The 16,408-nt window shown below is 50.8% G+C and overlaps 1 protein-coding gene and 1 long non-coding RNA gene across 3 annotated transcripts; one reads left to right on the top strand and one right to left on the bottom strand.

The window, feature by feature from the left end:
• Positions 1 to 181: 181 nt before the first annotated feature.
• EEF1G (eukaryotic translation elongation factor 1 gamma) lies at positions 182 to 10,452 on the top strand. Of its 2 annotated transcripts, XM_040256021.1 has the most exons (10): positions 182 to 969; positions 2,060 to 2,218; positions 2,899 to 2,962; positions 3,119 to 3,261; positions 3,732 to 3,875; positions 6,391 to 6,520; positions 6,926 to 7,139; positions 9,610 to 9,782; positions 9,870 to 9,994; positions 10,215 to 10,452. In XM_040256021.1, the coding sequence occupies exons 1-10, from the start codon at positions 958 to 960 to the stop codon at positions 10,371 to 10,373; spliced, it is 1,323 nt and encodes a 440-aa protein (XP_040111955.1). In that variant the 5' UTR covers positions 182 to 957; the 3' UTR covers positions 10,374 to 10,452. The 2 variants fall into 2 exon arrangements, with proteins under 2 accessions (XP_040111955.1, XP_040111954.1); XM_040256020.1 differs by having other exon boundaries at positions 9,610 to 9,994.
• LOC120874561 lies at positions 10,381 to 15,651 on the bottom strand. Its single transcript, XR_005723662.1, has 2 exons — positions 15,529 to 15,651; positions 10,381 to 10,641 (listed from the first exon to the last, which is right to left on the bottom strand). It is a non-coding gene; the product is annotated as an uncharacterized LOC120874561 (long non-coding RNA).
• Between the last annotated feature and the right edge of the window lie 757 nt (positions 15,652 to 16,408).

Raw genomic sequence — 16,408 nt, 5'->3', positions numbered from 1 at the left:
CTAAAATGAGTCTGTCTCCCAGGCTATTTCCTTTCATGCCTAGGGCGAGTGATTGGCACCTGGACACTCTCAGTACTGAGTTCTGGAAAGATGGAGTGCTGGCTGGGTGGCTTGAGCTGCACTTGGGAAGAACCAAGTTTCCTTCCTTATTTACATTACTGCCCAGATTATGAACGGTGACGGGCTTGAAATTTGGGTCCAGGGTTCTAAATCCATTCGCTTCATATTGGGTAAAAAATATTCAGATCTGAGCATGGGTAAAGGGCAACCCCTCATTTGAACTGTCAGCCCCTCCAAGGTGACAGAACTTGGCTGTGTTCTCCCTCAGTCCCTCCCCTGTTGCGGGTCCCGGAAGAGTGCCTCTTAGTAACAGCACCTGTGAGCTGCAAGGTGGTTTAATGGAAAAAGCCTTTTACGGAGGGTTTCAGACCTGGGCTTGGGTTAGATGTACAATCTCTCCTCTAGAAAGCTGTAACAAAAGGAGCGTGGGACCCCGTCATCTCCACGCAGTTGCCACCCCAATGAGTGTCACACGACCACGATGTGGGTCTGGCACGACCTTCACCAAATCACCATGGGCCAGGCGACCCGGAGGGAAACGCCTCTGGTGCCCCGCGAGATGCCGAGCTGGCAGCTCTGCCACGTAGCTGCAGAGGGGCGGCTTTCCAGCCAAGACTCAGCGTCTCCGCGCGGTCTACCTCCACGTCCGGACTCGGATTAGCCACCCCCCACTGCGCCGGCGCGAGTTTTTTCCGCGCTGGCCAGTAGGCCCCACCCACTTCTTTTTCCATTCATCTGCTGCGGGATACCGAACTGTCGTGCGTAAGCCTTCTATGCCGTCCTCGCTTTCCGGCTGCTGTTTCTCCACGGCTCTCCCCTTCCCCCCTCCCTTCTCTCCCTGACGGCTTACTTTGCGGCAGCGCGGAGAGCCCCACCCCCTTTCTCTGCGGAATCACCATGGCGGCTGGGGTAAGTTTGCCGGCTCCGGCGATCCAGGTCATCCTATCCGACGCCATCCTGTGCCCGAGCCGGCTCAGCCGGCGTCAGAGGGGTTCTGCAGCTGAGTCGGGAACTGATCCGGGGTTTAGAGATCGTACTGTTCGAGAGTAGGGCCTCCAGGCCCCAGAGGGGAACTGAGGCTAGGGCTCTGGGAGGCCGAAGAGGTGGAAGGGTCTGGGGTAGAGGAGAAAACGGGTGCCAGATTCTGGCAGTCTGGAGCTTGATAAAGCAGTTCGGGTTCATTGCCGCCTCGAGACGTGGGATCCGGGCAGGTTGGCAAAACTTTTGCGACCGTTTTGTGGGGCAACAGGAGGGACAGGGCGAAGGGGAAGGTCTTTATGGGCAGGTACGGCTGGCCACGGTTAAGGGTGGTCCGGCGGGGAGGTTGGGGAGCGAGAAGAGTCTCCGGACAGGGAAGTCAGGCCAATTGGACCTCTCTGGCCAGGTTAATAGAAGGGGAGAAGGCAACCCGGAGAACTCGCTGCGGGACAGGACCGAAGAGATGGAATGCGTGACAAGAAATGAAAGGGTTTTTAGGGAGACCGAGTTGATTTAAGATGCCATTCGGTTCCCGTGGCTATTTGGAGTGGGCTCGGAAATGTCTTGGTCGATGTGTGTGTGTCTTGGAAACAAGCGTGATACTTCTGAAGGGTGAGCGGCTCAGCAGTAGAGTAGTCAGGCACTCGGGAACCATGAATGAATGAACAAGGGCTCTGGGAAGGGAGGGCTGTGTATTTGTCGGCAGATGGAGTCTGAGGGACCTAGAAGTTCTGTATTTCTTGGAAATATATTTGAGGGGAAGAGAATGCTTCTAGAGACGTCCTTAGAGAAGGTCAGATCTGTCAACAAGCTTTATTTAGCAGTCGGTGTGTAGTTCTGTCCTCGGTATTTCAGGGGACTCTGGTTACACTTGACGGCAGACACGGAAGAACTAACTTGGTTCACCAGAGGGAGTGAGGTGAAATGGATTGGGATTACTCAGAGAAGTCATTCCCTGGAAACATTTAGGACTGGGACCCTTCTAGTCATTAATGTTTTATTCCCCATCTTTTCCTCACAGACCCTGTACACATATCCTGAAAACTGGAGGGCCTTCAAGGCCCTCATTGCCGCTCAGTACAGCGGGGCTCAGGTCCGCGTGCTCTCCGCACCACCCCACTTCCATTTTGGCCAAACCAACCGCACCCCCGAATTTCTCCGTAAATTTCCTGCTGGCAAGGTGAGTAGGGAAGTGGAAGAGAGGGGTCTTTGGTCCTGAGAACCCAAGGAGAACTGAGAAGCCATCACTCTAAAAATGGTTTCCATCTTTAAAGGGATCTTTTCATGTTATTTTTTCCCCCTACACTTCAGAGACTTAAAAAAAAACTTTCATTTTGAGATAATGGTGATTTATTTGTAGTTAAAAATAGTACAGAATTCTTCAGTGATTTCCTGTAAAACACAAGCTTCGAGGCAGACTGAATGGATTTTGACTGATTTCAGTGCAAATGTCAATAGGTCAGATATCTGCTGTGAGTGAAATTCTTGCCCCAAGAGGCTTAGGGAGGTAGATAAATAACCATGCTAAGTCCAGTGGAGTAGTTAGTACGTGGTAATGCTCTGGATAATTTAGAGAGCAGTAGAGGACTTGGTTTCTTACCTTTTGCTTATTTGATTGAGGAATTATGTACAAATATCTAATAATATCTAAATTTGGGGGGTTTCTTATGTGAGTTCACATTGTAGGGGGTAGCAAGTTAGTCATGTAGTTTTGGTTCTTGAGTTTCAGATAGTGTTAAGAGTTCGGTTAGCAAGGGATATCAGCCTTATATAAAAACTTCTATTCAAAACAGTTGAGCCTCCTGGACTTGACTAGTGAGAAACTGCTGTGTATTTTACTTTTGACTATTTTGTCACCAGGTTCCAGCCTTTGAGGGTGACGATGGATTCTGTGTGTTCGAGAGCAATGCCATTGCCTACTATGGTAATCTGCAGCGACTGTGGGAGTGGGAGGGTCTGGAGATGGTGAGGCGTAGGGGAGGGTGGGGGAGCTGGAGTGGACAGAAAGAGGAATTTCCAGGCACCTGGACTGGTCTTGGCATAACCCCAGAGTTCTGACCTTCACATTCCGCCTCTGCAGTGAGCAACGAGGAGCTGCGGGGAAGTACTCCCGAGGCAGCGGCGCAGGTGGTGCAGTGGGTGAGCTTTGCTGATAGCGACATAGTGCCACCAGCCAGCACCTGGGTGTTCCCTACCTTGGGCATCATGCACCACAACAAGCAGGTGAGCCTTGGAGCTTGGGGGAGACCACGGGCCGGGGTGGCATCCGCTTCCTGAGCATCCGGGACGAAGGAATAGGAAGGGCGATGCCAAGAACACCTAAATAGTTAAAATCTTTGGGATGTAAGCTGGGAGTGCTGGGGAGCGCTGGGCAGACCCAGTGGAGGTGGGAGGTCTGAGTGGACCGACCAGAGATTTCTGCTGTAAAAAAATTGTATCAGATGGTAAGGGAGTATAGTTAGACCAGATGACCTCTAAGGTGACTTCTAAAATTCAAAGATGTATGACTGATTAGTACAGTTTGAAATGAAGCCAGACTGCACCCTGAAGAAATTTAACATTGAGAGCTTCATTTGTGATACATTTGCAGCGAGCCAGGACTCGGAATAGCTATTTTGGTTCTGTTATTGGGGGAGAAGGGCAGGGACAGGGCTTGCTACCCACTGCTGAGTCTGATCATTTTAAATCAATAGGCCACAGAGAATGCAAAGGAGGAGGTGAGGCGAATTCTGGGGCTGCTGGATGCTCACTTGAAGACGAGAACTTTTCTGGTGGGCGAACGCGTGACGCTGGCTGACATCACAGTTGTCTGCACCCTGTTGTGGCTTTATAAACAGGTGAAATTTATAAAGAATCTGGGTCGGCAGGGGGTAGGTGAGGGTTAGAAACAAAGTGACAAGTCTGCCAGGTTGCCTGTGTTTTGCTGATGTGAGAGGGTCTGAGGTAACAGCTAGGCCTTTTTGTTTAAGTATTTATTTGTTTATTAATCTAATTGTGCTACATGTTAGCTGGGCATGCAGGATCTTTTTTTTAATAGCTGTGCTGGGTCTTCATTGCTTCCTGGGCTTTTCTCTAGTTGCGATGAGTGGGGGCTCCTCTGCGTCATGGTGTGCAAGCCTCTCAGCAGTGACTTCTCTTGTAGCAGCGTGCAGGCTCTAGGCTGTGGGCTTCAGTAGTTGTAGCTCCCAGGCTCTAGAATAGTTGTAGCACAAGGGTGTAGTTGTTTCGTGGCATGTGGGATCTTCCTGGATCAGGGCTTGAGCTCTTGTGTCCTGCATTGGCAGGTGGATTCTTTACCACTGAGCCACCAGGGAAGCCCCAACAGCTAGTCTTAATTGAGGACCACTGTTACTGGAAAACTGGGCTTGCCTCTTGAGGGGCGTTGAGCCAAAAGACTACCAGGCCAGAGAGCAGGATAAAGAAGGACTTATTATTATTGCTTGTAGCAGGTAAGGAAAACACCAAGCATCTATCCTAACAGCAAAATTGGAAGTTTCAAGCTAAGGTGAAGGAAATGGCAACCCCCAATATTCTTGCCTGCGAAATCCCATGGACAGAGGAGCCTGGCGGGCCTATAGTCCATAGGGTCATAGGACTCAAACATGACTGAGCATGCACGCACATGCATACTCATAAAGGGGCTTGGGTGGCTAATGGTTTGAACCTTAACTGAAGTCACGAGGGTCAGAAAGTGCCATCGTCATCGCCTCTTTGGTTCCAGTTGATCTAGTAGTTGAGGGCTTCAGGCTAATCTTTATCACTGAAACAAGATTGGGAGTCTTTACTACTGATATAATATCTTTGCTGTTGTTACTTTTCTTTCTGTAGTCTTTTGTTCCTGTGATCTTTTATTCCTTTGATGGTTGATGGTTTAATCGCTAAGTTGTATCTGACTTTTGCGACCCCATGGACTGTAGCCCACCAGGCTCCTCTGTCCATGGGATTCTCCAGGCAAGAATACTGGAGAGGGTTGCCATTCCCTTCTCCAGGAGATCTTCCCAACCCAGGGATTGAATCCTTGTCTCCTGTGGCTCCTGCATTGCAGGTGAATTCTTTACCACTAAGCCACCGGGAAGCCCTTAAGATCTTTCTTTACTATGACCTGTTCAAAGACAAGTATTATAGCCAGGTTCAGATCACAGAGTGGCTTAGGCCAAAAATGACTTCTCTTATGTCGAGAAAGTCATGCCTGGTTCTCTTTTAATGTGGACCCCCTAACCTTATCTTCTTACATCGCAACTGCTTCCCCTCCTGAGAAGTTCGGTGTTATTCTGCCGCCCGTAATTTCTGTTGGGCAGCTGTTATGTGTAGTTTGTTCCCATGTTCCTATTGCATCCTGTTTGTGTTTAGTTGTGAAGACAGAGGTAGGGGTGGCGGCTTCAGCGTTAGGATCTTTGGAGGCAGAACTTGGAATAGTTCTTGGCTTCAGTACTCATTGGTTGTTGAGGAGGGCGGGTGTGGGAGGGGGCTGTGTGTGTGCATTCCATTAGTCTTTTTCTCTGCATGGAATCTGTAAAACTAAGGTAGAAATAATCACCATTGAGGTTACTGGGTTAAAGATGGCATATTGCTGGTTTTAAACAGCAGTCCTTGAACTGATGCTGGTCCAGAATAGTAATATGATAACCACAAAGAAACAAGCACCTTCTCTTGTCAGAGCCTGTGCCAAGGCCTAACGGGGACCATCTTAGTGAGTCTTTGCATGTTATGTGGGCGAGAGAAATCTAGCCCGCCAAGGGAATGTAGCTTGAGAGTCGTTGGGCAGGATTTGAGAACCAGCCCTACAGAGGTGTGATGGTGGCGTGGCCCTGATAGCATTGTTTTCCCTCTGATCTTGGTAAATGGAAACAATGGTAAATTAATTTTTCATGAAGCTGAGTTTAAGGACTGTCATTCGGAAATAAAACATTTTTTTTGCTGTCAGATATTTACTTTCTGAACTTGGATGATACGTGTATTTCTCACATATCATGCAGTTCATGTAGGTAGTTGTTATTTATTTGGCAGAGGGAGTTGGTAGCCCTCTGTTGGTCCCAGCCTTTTCAATTTTACTGACGCATGAAATTGTAGGTATGAAATGGCTTTGTAAAAGGAGTAAGGGATGATTTAAGTATTCCTGCCAAGTCCATGCATAGTGAATGGACGGTGGGACCAGCATCCATTGAACTGGATAGGGGTGCTAGAGAGAGACTATAAGGTAGGTGGGCATAGCCCTCCTGGGAAAGCTGGTGTCTGGGGGCTGAAAAGGAGCTGGAGCTTCAGTGTAGACAGAAGCATGGGGCTCTGGCTCTGGCTCAGACACATTAGGATGTTTCCTCCACTGACTTCATGTCCATTCTCGCATCCTGACAGGTTCTAGAGCCTTCTTTCCGCCAGGCCTTCCCTAATACCAACCGCTGGTTCCTCACCTGCATTAACCAGCCGCAGTTCCGGGCTGTCTTGGGAGAGGTGAAACTCTGTGAGAAAATGGCCCAGTTTGATGGTAAGTCTGAGGTCCGGGGACATGCAGGCAGGATCAGGCAACTGGTTTGCTCAGTCTTAACCCCTAGATTTCCTGTCTGGGTTTTGGGTTATGTGGACGCACAGAACATAGGGCATCGTGTGTAGTAGCTAATCTTGTGTGACACTTACATACTGTTAATTCTTACATACCCGTATGCTGGCACTCTTTTGTGTTAACACGTAGAGTTCTGGAATGCATGTATTAGTCGCCGAGGGTTGCAGTCTTGCTCAGGGACGTACAGTGAACTGGTGGCAGGCACTGTAGCATCTGGATCCCTTACTTGGCCCCCTAGTAGTTTTCCTCCTATTACTATGCTTGTACCTGGTTTGGGAGGGATGTGGAAAGAGGCCAGACACTGACTTTTCTCCCTCTCTTTTGCACCAGCTAAAAAGTTTGCAGAGAGCCAGCCTAAAAAGGACACCCCACGGAAGGAGAAAGGTTCTCGAGAAGAGAAGCCGAAGCCCCAGGCAGAGCGGAAGGAGGGCAAAGAGGAGAAGAAGGCAGCTGCCCCCGCTCCTGAGGAGGAGCTGGATGAATGTGAGCAGGCGCTGGCTGCCGAGCCGAAGGCCAAGGATCCCTTTGCCCATCTGCCCAAGAGGTATGGATGTTGGAGGGCTTGGGATTTTAGGTTGTCCATACAAAATTGAGTTGCTTATCAACAACAGATGGGTGAATTTTAAAAAAGCAAGTTTCTGGTGCATCTGTTATTTGAGAATATCAGAACTTCTTTTAGCAAAGAAAGCAGACGGGCCCAGAATTCGGTGTGGAGGTGACTTGCTGGTGACTTGTTTGGTCTTGGGTGCACTTGTCGAGATTTGAGATGGCTGGGAACTAGTACATCGAGGGGTGTAGGAAGGATGAAGATGCAGAGAGCGCCTGGCATCGGCTCTGCTGGGCTGGCTTTGCTGAGGCAGCAGACACCACATCAGTAGCCTTTGATTGTCTTTTTGCTGCACCAGCCTGTATCAGAATTGCTCACTAAGAGAAAGAATGGTGACTATGGCTATATAGTGCTTGTCTGGTTGTTTCCCAGACGAAAGGAGTTAAACCCCTCAAGGAGAAAGAGGCAGATGAGGTGGGTGACTGTGTAGGGTTCTTGGAAGAAAGTACAGTAGAGGGGAGATTTTTAGAATCATATCTTTTTTCAGCTGCTGCTCTAAGTCACCTTATTAATGAGTTTCAGGCAATATGAGAAATGTCTTTTCTGTAGTCACATCACTTAGTTCTCTTTTCTCTTTTTCTTGCCCACCCACTTTGCCTTTCCCAAAGCCATCTGTCTTGTCACTAGTTGGTCCTTTGGGATGCAGGATTGTTTGACCTCCCCATTTTGTAGTGCTTTGTATATGGGATGAAGGAGCACACACTGGTGGTGGGCATAAGAAGTATGTGTGGTGATAAGCAACAACCATGGTACTGGATAGTTGCTGTAAGAAACCGCTGCTTTCCAATTTGGGGACCAACTTGGGCTACAGGCACTTCATACAAGAGGTTCCTGACACAGCTGCTCTTTAGAGATGTGTTTCTGAACCTTTTAGCACAAGATCTGGTCAGGAGTGAGCAGCATTTTGGTATGTGCAGTATACAACCCAAACTGTATATGCTGTTGCAACAGATAGCTGGAGACATTCCCACATTTCAGGTCTGTACACTCGGCAGAAAATAAATCGGGCAGTAAACATTAATAAATCTTTAGTAACCTGTGCATTCTTTGTTATTGTTTTGGCATGTCTGTTCATACCTGCTGGTTGCATTACCATGGTGCTCTCCGGAGCTGCCCAAATGCTTTACCCCAGGATTCTTAAAGGGGATGTCTTCAAAGACAGAAAGACAAGACTCAAATGAGTCCAGAGTTAGTTATTTTAAGGCCTTTGAGCTAACTTGTTTCAGGAGCTGTTTAGAGCCTATGTTCAGTTGAGGGGGAGAAATGGACACATGATCATGAATAATAAAGTTCGGGAGGAAGTGAAAGAAAACTCCCCAGCTCCACTTCTGAGGTGGTGGAGGCAGTAAAGCTCCTCAGATGAGGTCTCTCATGTGCATTTGGGAAGACCCTAGGACCTCTGGTTAAAAGACAGTTCTTGGCTACATTATAACTGAGCAAGTCACACTACTTAACCAAATTTGTTTATAAAAGGAGGGATGGTAACAGTCTCTGACTCTAGAAGTTTGTTGACTTACTTATACTAATAATTGAACAAGTTAAACATTAAGTATAAGGGTGTTTAAGAGATTTATGTCACGTTCATGCAGTAGAAAATCATGTAGCCATTAAAACATTTGCAAAACATTCTCAGTAGCCAGGCGATGAACAAATTGTGTAAGGCATAGACTACGGAACACCACCAGTGGGAAATACATTAAAATATTAAGGCATCACAAGTGATCTTTTTCAGGCAGCATCTATTTTTATAATTGGAAAAAACAAAACGGAAGCCTGCTTACCATGGTGGGAGACACCTCTCCTACTCTGATTCTGGCATCCTGGTGTCTGTCCCTGTGCTAGATTGCTTCAGAGACCACCTGAGGGGTTTTCAGCTCCTGAACTTGTTTCTGGGCAGAGTAACTGAAGGACACGCTTGTAGGATTTGGCATGGAGGCCCTTTGAAAACATTCATCTCTTACATTGCTGTCATATTATAGTGTGTGTAACCCGAAGAGGCCTGTGTGATGGGGGTGGGGGTGTGGGCAGCGACTTGGGTGAGTCAGGAACCAAGTGTGACTCATGGAGAGGAGCCCTGGGAGGGGCCAGACGGGAAAAAAGAGGAGTTCTCACTGTGAGTCTCCACCAGGGGGCAGCAGCTCACCACACCTTTCTTGGGGCAGATGGCCCGGGGCCCTCCTGGGCCCCACGCACCCCAGGCCTTGCATATCGTGTGCCTAGCTGCCCTGGCCCCCTTTCATACCCCTCAGCTCTCCTCCCTTGAGATATGCATCTGCCAGTCCAGTGACTTTCTGTAAAGCAGTACTTTGGTGTGAAAACGCCCTTAGCTGCTTTCAGCCTGGCGACATCTGTTGCCTCAGTAGGACCTTCCCCACTTTGACTTCCTTGCTTTATTCCCACCGTGCAGTACCTTTGTGTTGGATGAATTTAAGCGCAAGTACTCCAACGAGGATACGCTCTCCGTGGCGCTGCCGTACTTTTGGGATCACTTTGATAAGGATGGCTGGTCCCTGTGGTACTCTGAGTATCGCTTCCCTGAAGAGCTCACCCAGACCTTCATGAGCTGCAACCTCATCACTGGTGAGAAGATGGCTCTGGGGGGAGGAAAGGAGGCCTCGGTAGTGAGTGATGTGATTTCAAAGGCTGAATGTTCTTCTTCCCCTTCAGGAATGTTCCAGCGATTGGACAAACTGAGGAAGAATGCCTTTGCCAGTGTCATTCTCTTTGGAACCAACAATAGCAGCTCCATTTCTGGGGTCTGGGTCTTTCGAGGCCAGGAGCTTGCTTTTCCGGTGAGGAAGGTGCAGGGAAGGTGGGGCAAGGATTTGGGAAATGCACTCATATTCCTGAGTCAGAGGGCATCCTGGAGAGTTCAAGGAATGTGCCCATGAAAGAGCAGTCATGTTCACAGGTGTCCTGGGCTCTGATGATGGGTGTCTGAGCTGGAAGTAACAGGTATGGGACAGTGTCCGATAACCTGACCACATGCTTCTTCCCTGACTTTCTCCCCAGCTGAGTCCAGATTGGCAGGTGGACTACGAGTCATACACATGGCGGAAACTGGATCCCAGCAGCGAGGAGACCCAGACGCTAGTTCGAGAATACTTTTGCTGGGAAGGGGCCTTCCAGCATGTGGGCAAAGCCTTCAATCAGGGCAAGATCTTCAAGTGAACACCTCTTGCCGTCGCCCAGCCGCCTGCACCTGCCCTTCGGGGAGAATGGGGCTCATTAAAGGAAACTGAACACTGAACCCTTCCCTGTGCTGCCTCCTTTGTGGGTGATGGCTTCTTCAGAGGGGAGTAGATGTTGGAGCAGGGTTCTGTCCGTGCCTGCGGGACCTCCCTGCACAGGAGAGAAGTCTTCAGAAGAGCAGAGAGGCCGCTCCTCAGTTTTTGTTTTCCTGCATTGCTTCTTCCGTGATGACCATCTTCTAGCCTAGCTGGGAAAGATTGGATGTAGTTAGGATGTGGTGACATGGGGCTTTGTAACTACCTAATTCCAGACTTTCCCCCGTGGAGGGGGAGAGTACCTGCTGGTGGGGTGAGAGCACAGCCTCTTAACACAACTTCCCGCCGCTGCCCGGTGGGGCAGCAGCCATTCCCAAGGATCAGAGTTAAAAAAACACTTCAACAAGACGAGGCACAGATTCCTTGGAACAGATAACTGGCCTGTGGGCCCAACTTGGCAGTGGATCATCTCTGGGGTATCCCTACTTTCTCACAAGGAAGTGGGGTTCCAAGATTTAAGTAACTTGCCTGTGATCACACTTCTTAGGTGGTGGAGGCAGAATTTTGAACCCAGTGGGTGTCCCTGGATCCTGTACCATAAACACACCCTGCTGCTTCCTGGAATGTAGAGCAGTCATAAATGTCATTCAACAACCCTGCTCAGACCAGTGCTGGTTGCTGCTTTTTTTTCCTTCTTTGAGCTTAATTTTTATTACACCTTTTTCAGAGATAACGTCCTTCTCTGATGGTCTTTTCTGTTGTCTTGTGAAAAGCATTATGGATCTCCCTGTAAATTTAACAGCTCAGGTGAAGTTGGAAACCTGGTTTGGTTCACATTTTGAGGCATATGCAGAAAGTCATGAGTCTGGTCTCCAGGTTATAGGTAACTGGTTATTTTTTCCTGTTCCTGTTAGTCCAGGCACAAAGAAGGGGATTCTTGGCTAGGGAGGGGAACACAGTGATCTCTCCTGGTACACGTGGGTACCTGGTACATGTGGGTATGGGCTGTAGCTTTTAAGGGGTAGGACTAATTGAGCTAGGACCTTGACTGCAGTTGGGGTTCTGTGAATAAATGATTAGGAAGGTTGTGATTTGGAATCCAGCTGGGTGAGGATGGGTTGATTCTTGCTCAGACTTTGCTCCCTGGTAGCTCTGTCTTGAGTTGGATCCAAACCTGCTACCTACCTGTCTTACTTCTCAATATTCTGGGCTCCTCTAGGATAGGACCTAAGAGTGCTAGGTGCTGGCCAGGGTGTGCCCTAGGCTGGTTGCTGGGGCCTCACAGAATCTGTCAGACCCCTCCCGGATTCCATTTCCCTCCACACCCCCTGCTCCTTGTCCTGTGTAACCTTCCCGACCTTTCTGGTATCCTTAATCTTCCCAGGACCCTGGAGACTGAGGCAGAAAAAATTGAGCTGGGCAGGTAGGTTTAAAGGGTTAGCCTGAGAGGCCCGGGGAAAGCGTCGGTTTCCCGCGAGGTGGGCCGCAGCTCGAGCTGCGGCGGGCCTGGCAGCCCACGTGGACAGCGGGATTCTGGCGTGGGGGGCCTGGACCGCCTCCCAGCCTCCCTCGGAGACTGCAGGAAGAGTGACTCATCCACACGTCCTGCCTCCAGCGCCTCTAACTCGGGCGGTTTGGTGCCGGGAAGTACAGCCAGGTTGTCGGAGGAGGCCAGGCCTGCGCTTGGGGGAGGGCCACGACCCGCAAGCCAGAGATGGGGTGGGAGGCCCGAAGGGAGGGGGTTGTGGTCTCTAGAAGGGTTGCTGTTGGCCTCCCAGGGGGAGGCGGGGTGAGATGGGAGGGCCTCTACCCTGCAGGGGTGGGCTCGAAAGAGATGAACTGCAGAAGTTTCTAGCGGCAGATGTGGGGCGGGGTAAGGGGGAATACATCTGTAGCTGGTTCGGTCCCCACCCTGCCCCGGGGAGCCCTGAGTCACCACACCGCCTCAGGGTAGGGACTCGCGCCCTACAGGATCCAGCGGGGCGCCCCCCTCCCTCGCCCTCTGCGCTGCTGGCTGGAGCCCCGCCCCTTTCCCGCCCCTTTCCCCGGCCCTCCCAGCGCGGGGGCGTGGGCGCTCCCAGCCCCGCCCATCTCGCCACCCGCAACCAGTGAGAGCTTGCGCGGTGGGGAGGTCGCCCGTGGCAGAGTCACTTTCGTGACGTGCCGGGGAGGCTCGGGCAGGAGCTGGCATCCCCGCGCCCAGGGCGCGCCTCAGGAGGGCAGACGCTGGGGTCGCGGGGTGGAAAGGGATGAGGGCGCTGCGAGTGGGTCGAGAGCTGAGGACAGGGCAGGGTCTTGGAGAAAAAGGGGATAGGATGGGGGAAAGAGGAGACTGTCATCCGTTTACTGGACAGATTCTCAGCGCCTCCAGAAAGAGAGGGTGAGAAACTGAAGAGGGGGCCAGGGCTCAAGAGGTGCCTTTGACTGCAGATAAAATCTTTACAGAGGCTAGAGTGTCAATGGGAGCCCGAGTCTTGGTTTAGCTTGTAGATAAACCAGTAGATACTGGTCAAAGCAGCTATTTATTTTAGCTTTGTTGGTGCTTCTGCTTAAGTCGCTTATTAAAGAGTCAAAAGCCTTTTAAGTTCTTCCAAGAAAGACCTAGATTATCTTTTCCTCATGTCCTGGTTGGAGCCGGAGCTGGACACCTGCTGCTCACACTGGGTCAGACCCATCCCACCAGCTGCCCACATGCCCCAAGTGTGCCAGTTCTCCTTTTCAAGGGTGGGGGAAGGGTCTAGAATGTTGAAGGGAGAGGCATGAAGTGCTTTGAAGACTCCACCCAGTCATTTCTGAAACTGATACCGTGGTTTTCATGGCAACCTTTCATGGCATGTCCTCAGAATGCAAACTTTCCCTCCAAACATCAAATGGATTTTCCTGGGTGAGTGTGGCTTCCCTGGTTCACCCCATCAGCGGTACCTCCAGGACGCTGTAACTTCCCCCACGTGATTTAATCCGTTCTGTGTATGTTAGAATGCCATTCTGGGGTATCCACTGTCTTTATTCTTTGCCTAACGCTATGGAGCTAAAATATTGGCGCTCCAGAAAGGTTAGAGAAACTATGCCACCTGCTCTTGTCTGTTTGCTCTAATCAGGCTGGCATAGATCCCAGAGGAGGTTGTGTTTTACTCCAGTGGACTGACTGGGGTGTCCCAGTACCTCAGCACCCGAGGGATGGGTGGAGTGGCGGGTGATGGCGGTTGCTGGAGAGTAACCCTATATTCACTTGAATCTCATGTAAGAGGGAGAATGTCTTGGGCAGTTAGGGCTGGGTCAATGGCAAAGGTATCCTTCACGACCCTGTATCTCTAGACGTTCCCGGATTTTTTTCATTCTTGTAGCCCCCTCCCCTGCTGTAACCACCCCCTTTTGTTTTCCTAATTTCCTCGGGATTCCAAAGACAGCCTGTTGACCTTACTTTGTTTTATACAATGGGCAGGCTTTGCGCTGAGCCAGAGCTGGATGGTCATTCCGTGTTTGGGGCTATTTCTGATCAGATCTCCCGTGGAATGTGCCTCCCTCTACTTCCAGCTGCCCCCTCCCCTCCGCAGCAGGAACAGCTGTCATGTGAGGGCCTCTCCCGCTGGCTCAGCCCTTTTGCAATCATCTGGCTGGCTCTGCCAGGATGGGGGTGGATAGTGAGGATGGGCAGAGCCAAGGGGTAAGCGAGGGGATATGGCAGGTCAGGGGAGCCATTGGAGGGTAGGGAGGGCTATGGAGTGGAAGGCAGAAGGGTTGCCAAGGCCAGGCAGGAGGAGTGGGAGCTGGGTCGGGGAGGTTAGGGCACTCATCAAAGGGATGCGGGGGCCCACACTGGAATTGGAAGCTTTCTAAGTTGTAAGGGAGAGTTGGTTATAGCGGGACCTTGGCTGGTCATTCTCCACGGAGATCTGCATTTCCCTGACTCACAAGGGAGCCGCAGGGTGCCTTCCTGCCTTTCGGCCTCTGTGCGGGAACCTGAGTCACCAAGTTGCCTGGGGTGTTGGCTGCCCTACGGCGGCCTTGCCTGTGCCTGTGCCCCGCCCACTCCTACTGTTAGGACAGGGGTTAGCAAACACACCCCTTTTATCCCACTGTGTTCAACAGCAACTCTCCGTCTCTTTGACTCAGTCTTACAGAATGTACCTCTGGGAGACCACAGCACGTAGTCCCTTTCTTTCACCCAAGAGGAAACTGGAGTCCAGAGAGGGGAAGTGACTTATCAGGGGTGCATGCTTCTCTTTCCACAGTTCTTGCAGGCGCTCAACTGAGTCACTTTTGCTCCCAAAAAAAGAGCAGAAGGATGCTTCTCCCAAAAGTAGTGGACAAAGCACACAAGGTTTCGGAAGCCAGGAAGAGGATGGTATCAGCCCGAGAAGGACAGCCCCGACCCGAGTAAGGCTCGCGGAAATGGGGCAGGTCCTAGGGCAGGGTCAGCCCCAGCGACCCAAGTCCCTGGGGCGGCGGACAGAGGGCACAGGGTGTAGCAGAGGCGGGACTTCGAGTGACAGGAACCTCAACTATGTGGTGACTCAGGCTCTGGGCAGCCTAGGCCCTTCCTTCCCTGCTCAGTCTGATCCCCTTAAACTGGACTGGGGAAGTGTGAGCAAAGGACGGAGAGGGAAGCCCGAGCTGGTCTCCCCTTCCCCGGGGAACTGGGGGGAAAGCAGAGGAATCTGGAAAGTGTGGGAGAAAGACAGAGTCCAAAAAAGGGGAGAGGAGACTGGTGCTCCCCTCTCCCGGCACCTCCCTCGTGCTCCCCGCTCCCTGCTGGGGAGGGGAGCTGGCTGGGGCGTTGGCTGCTTCGTTCATTCCAGCTCCCTCCCTCGGCTCCTGTTTACAAGTCCGTCCGCCCAGTCCCTAGCTCAGCTTTGGGCTTTTTTTTCCTCTCCCTTCCTCCCTCCCTTGACAGTCTCATTCAGTCCTGTTTTGCCACTTCTTTCCCTTAATCCTGGGTCCCCATTTCCTGTTATCTTTTTGCTCCCCCAGCATCCTAGCCCCAAGAGCGCAGGGCCATCTAGGAATCCAGTTGTTACTGTGCATCCTCCCGCCCCACTCTCCCTGCTCCCTTTTCCCCCCACTCCACTTGCCCGGACAGCATTTCTTGGCCTTCTTACCTCCCAGTCTCTCTACTCAGGGCCCTGGGTCTTGTCTCTTGTTCTCTAATCAGCTTTAACTTGGGTTCTGCTTGGGTCTGAAGATCTCAATTAGGACTGAGTATAATGGGAGGGTTTCCGGTATCCCAGCTGTCTGATCTGAGCAATTCAGGAACTCCTTATTTGAAGCCTGAGCTTTAAATACAGGCTAGGATTTGAATTGAGCTGGAGGAGGATGGGTTGACTTGGCTTCCTATGTTGAGTTTGAGTTTGGAGTTTGAGAATTGCTTAGAAAATAATGTTTGGATCCCAGAATAACCCAATAAACTTGCTGCTCCACTGGGGAAGATGATAGATTAAGAATCAAAAGTGAGAGACTTCCCTGGTAATCCAGTGGCTAAGACTCTGCTCTCCCAATGCAGGGGGCCCGGCTTTGATCCCTGATCAGGGAACTAGATCTCACATGCCAAAACTAAGATCTGGTGCAGCCAAATAAATATATATTTTTACAAAGAATTGAAAGTGAATGGAGAAGGGCCTGGTGCTTGGCAGGGATGCTCATGTCTGAGCTGGTGTGTTGTATAGGGTGGAGAGGGGGGTCTGGGAAATGCGCCGTGACTCAAAGAAGGAGTGACAGTAATTTCTGTGCTCCTAAGGCTGACATGCCAAAGGGCCCTAGACTGGATGAAAAGTCTGCTTTCAAAGAGATTGCGAACAGATTGCACCTTTCACTTCCTTCCTGGGATCAGAGTTTAAAAGCCATAATGACTCGTAGAGCAGTTGCATCTTTTCTTCCGCATCATGCACTGATTTCAGAGAAGGGGACTGTGGGGAGAAGGGAAGGGAAGGGGAATCCCCTGGCACGAGGCCTGCCCACAGAACGCCCCTTTGGGGTTGCTAT

Source organism: Oryx dammah, unplaced genomic scaffold, assembly GCF_014754425.2.
Source record: "Oryx dammah isolate SB20612 unplaced genomic scaffold, SCBI_Odam_1.1 HiC_scaffold_15, whole genome shotgun sequence".
Classification (NCBI taxonomy): domain Eukaryota; kingdom Metazoa; phylum Chordata; class Mammalia; order Artiodactyla; family Bovidae; genus Oryx; species Oryx dammah.
This window is presented reverse-complemented; position numbering and strand designations above follow the sequence as displayed.

Coding starts and splice junctions, on each gene's coding strand:
- EEF1G (XM_040256020.1), top strand. Junction 2,219..2,898: donor GTAAATTTCCTGCTGGCAAG/GTGAGTAGGGAA, acceptor TTTTGTCACCAG/GTTCCAGCCTTTGAGGGTGA. Junction 9,995..10,214: donor GCCAGGAGCTTGCTTTTCCG/GTGAGGAAGGTG, acceptor CTTTCTCCCCAG/CTGAGTCCAGATTGGCAGGT.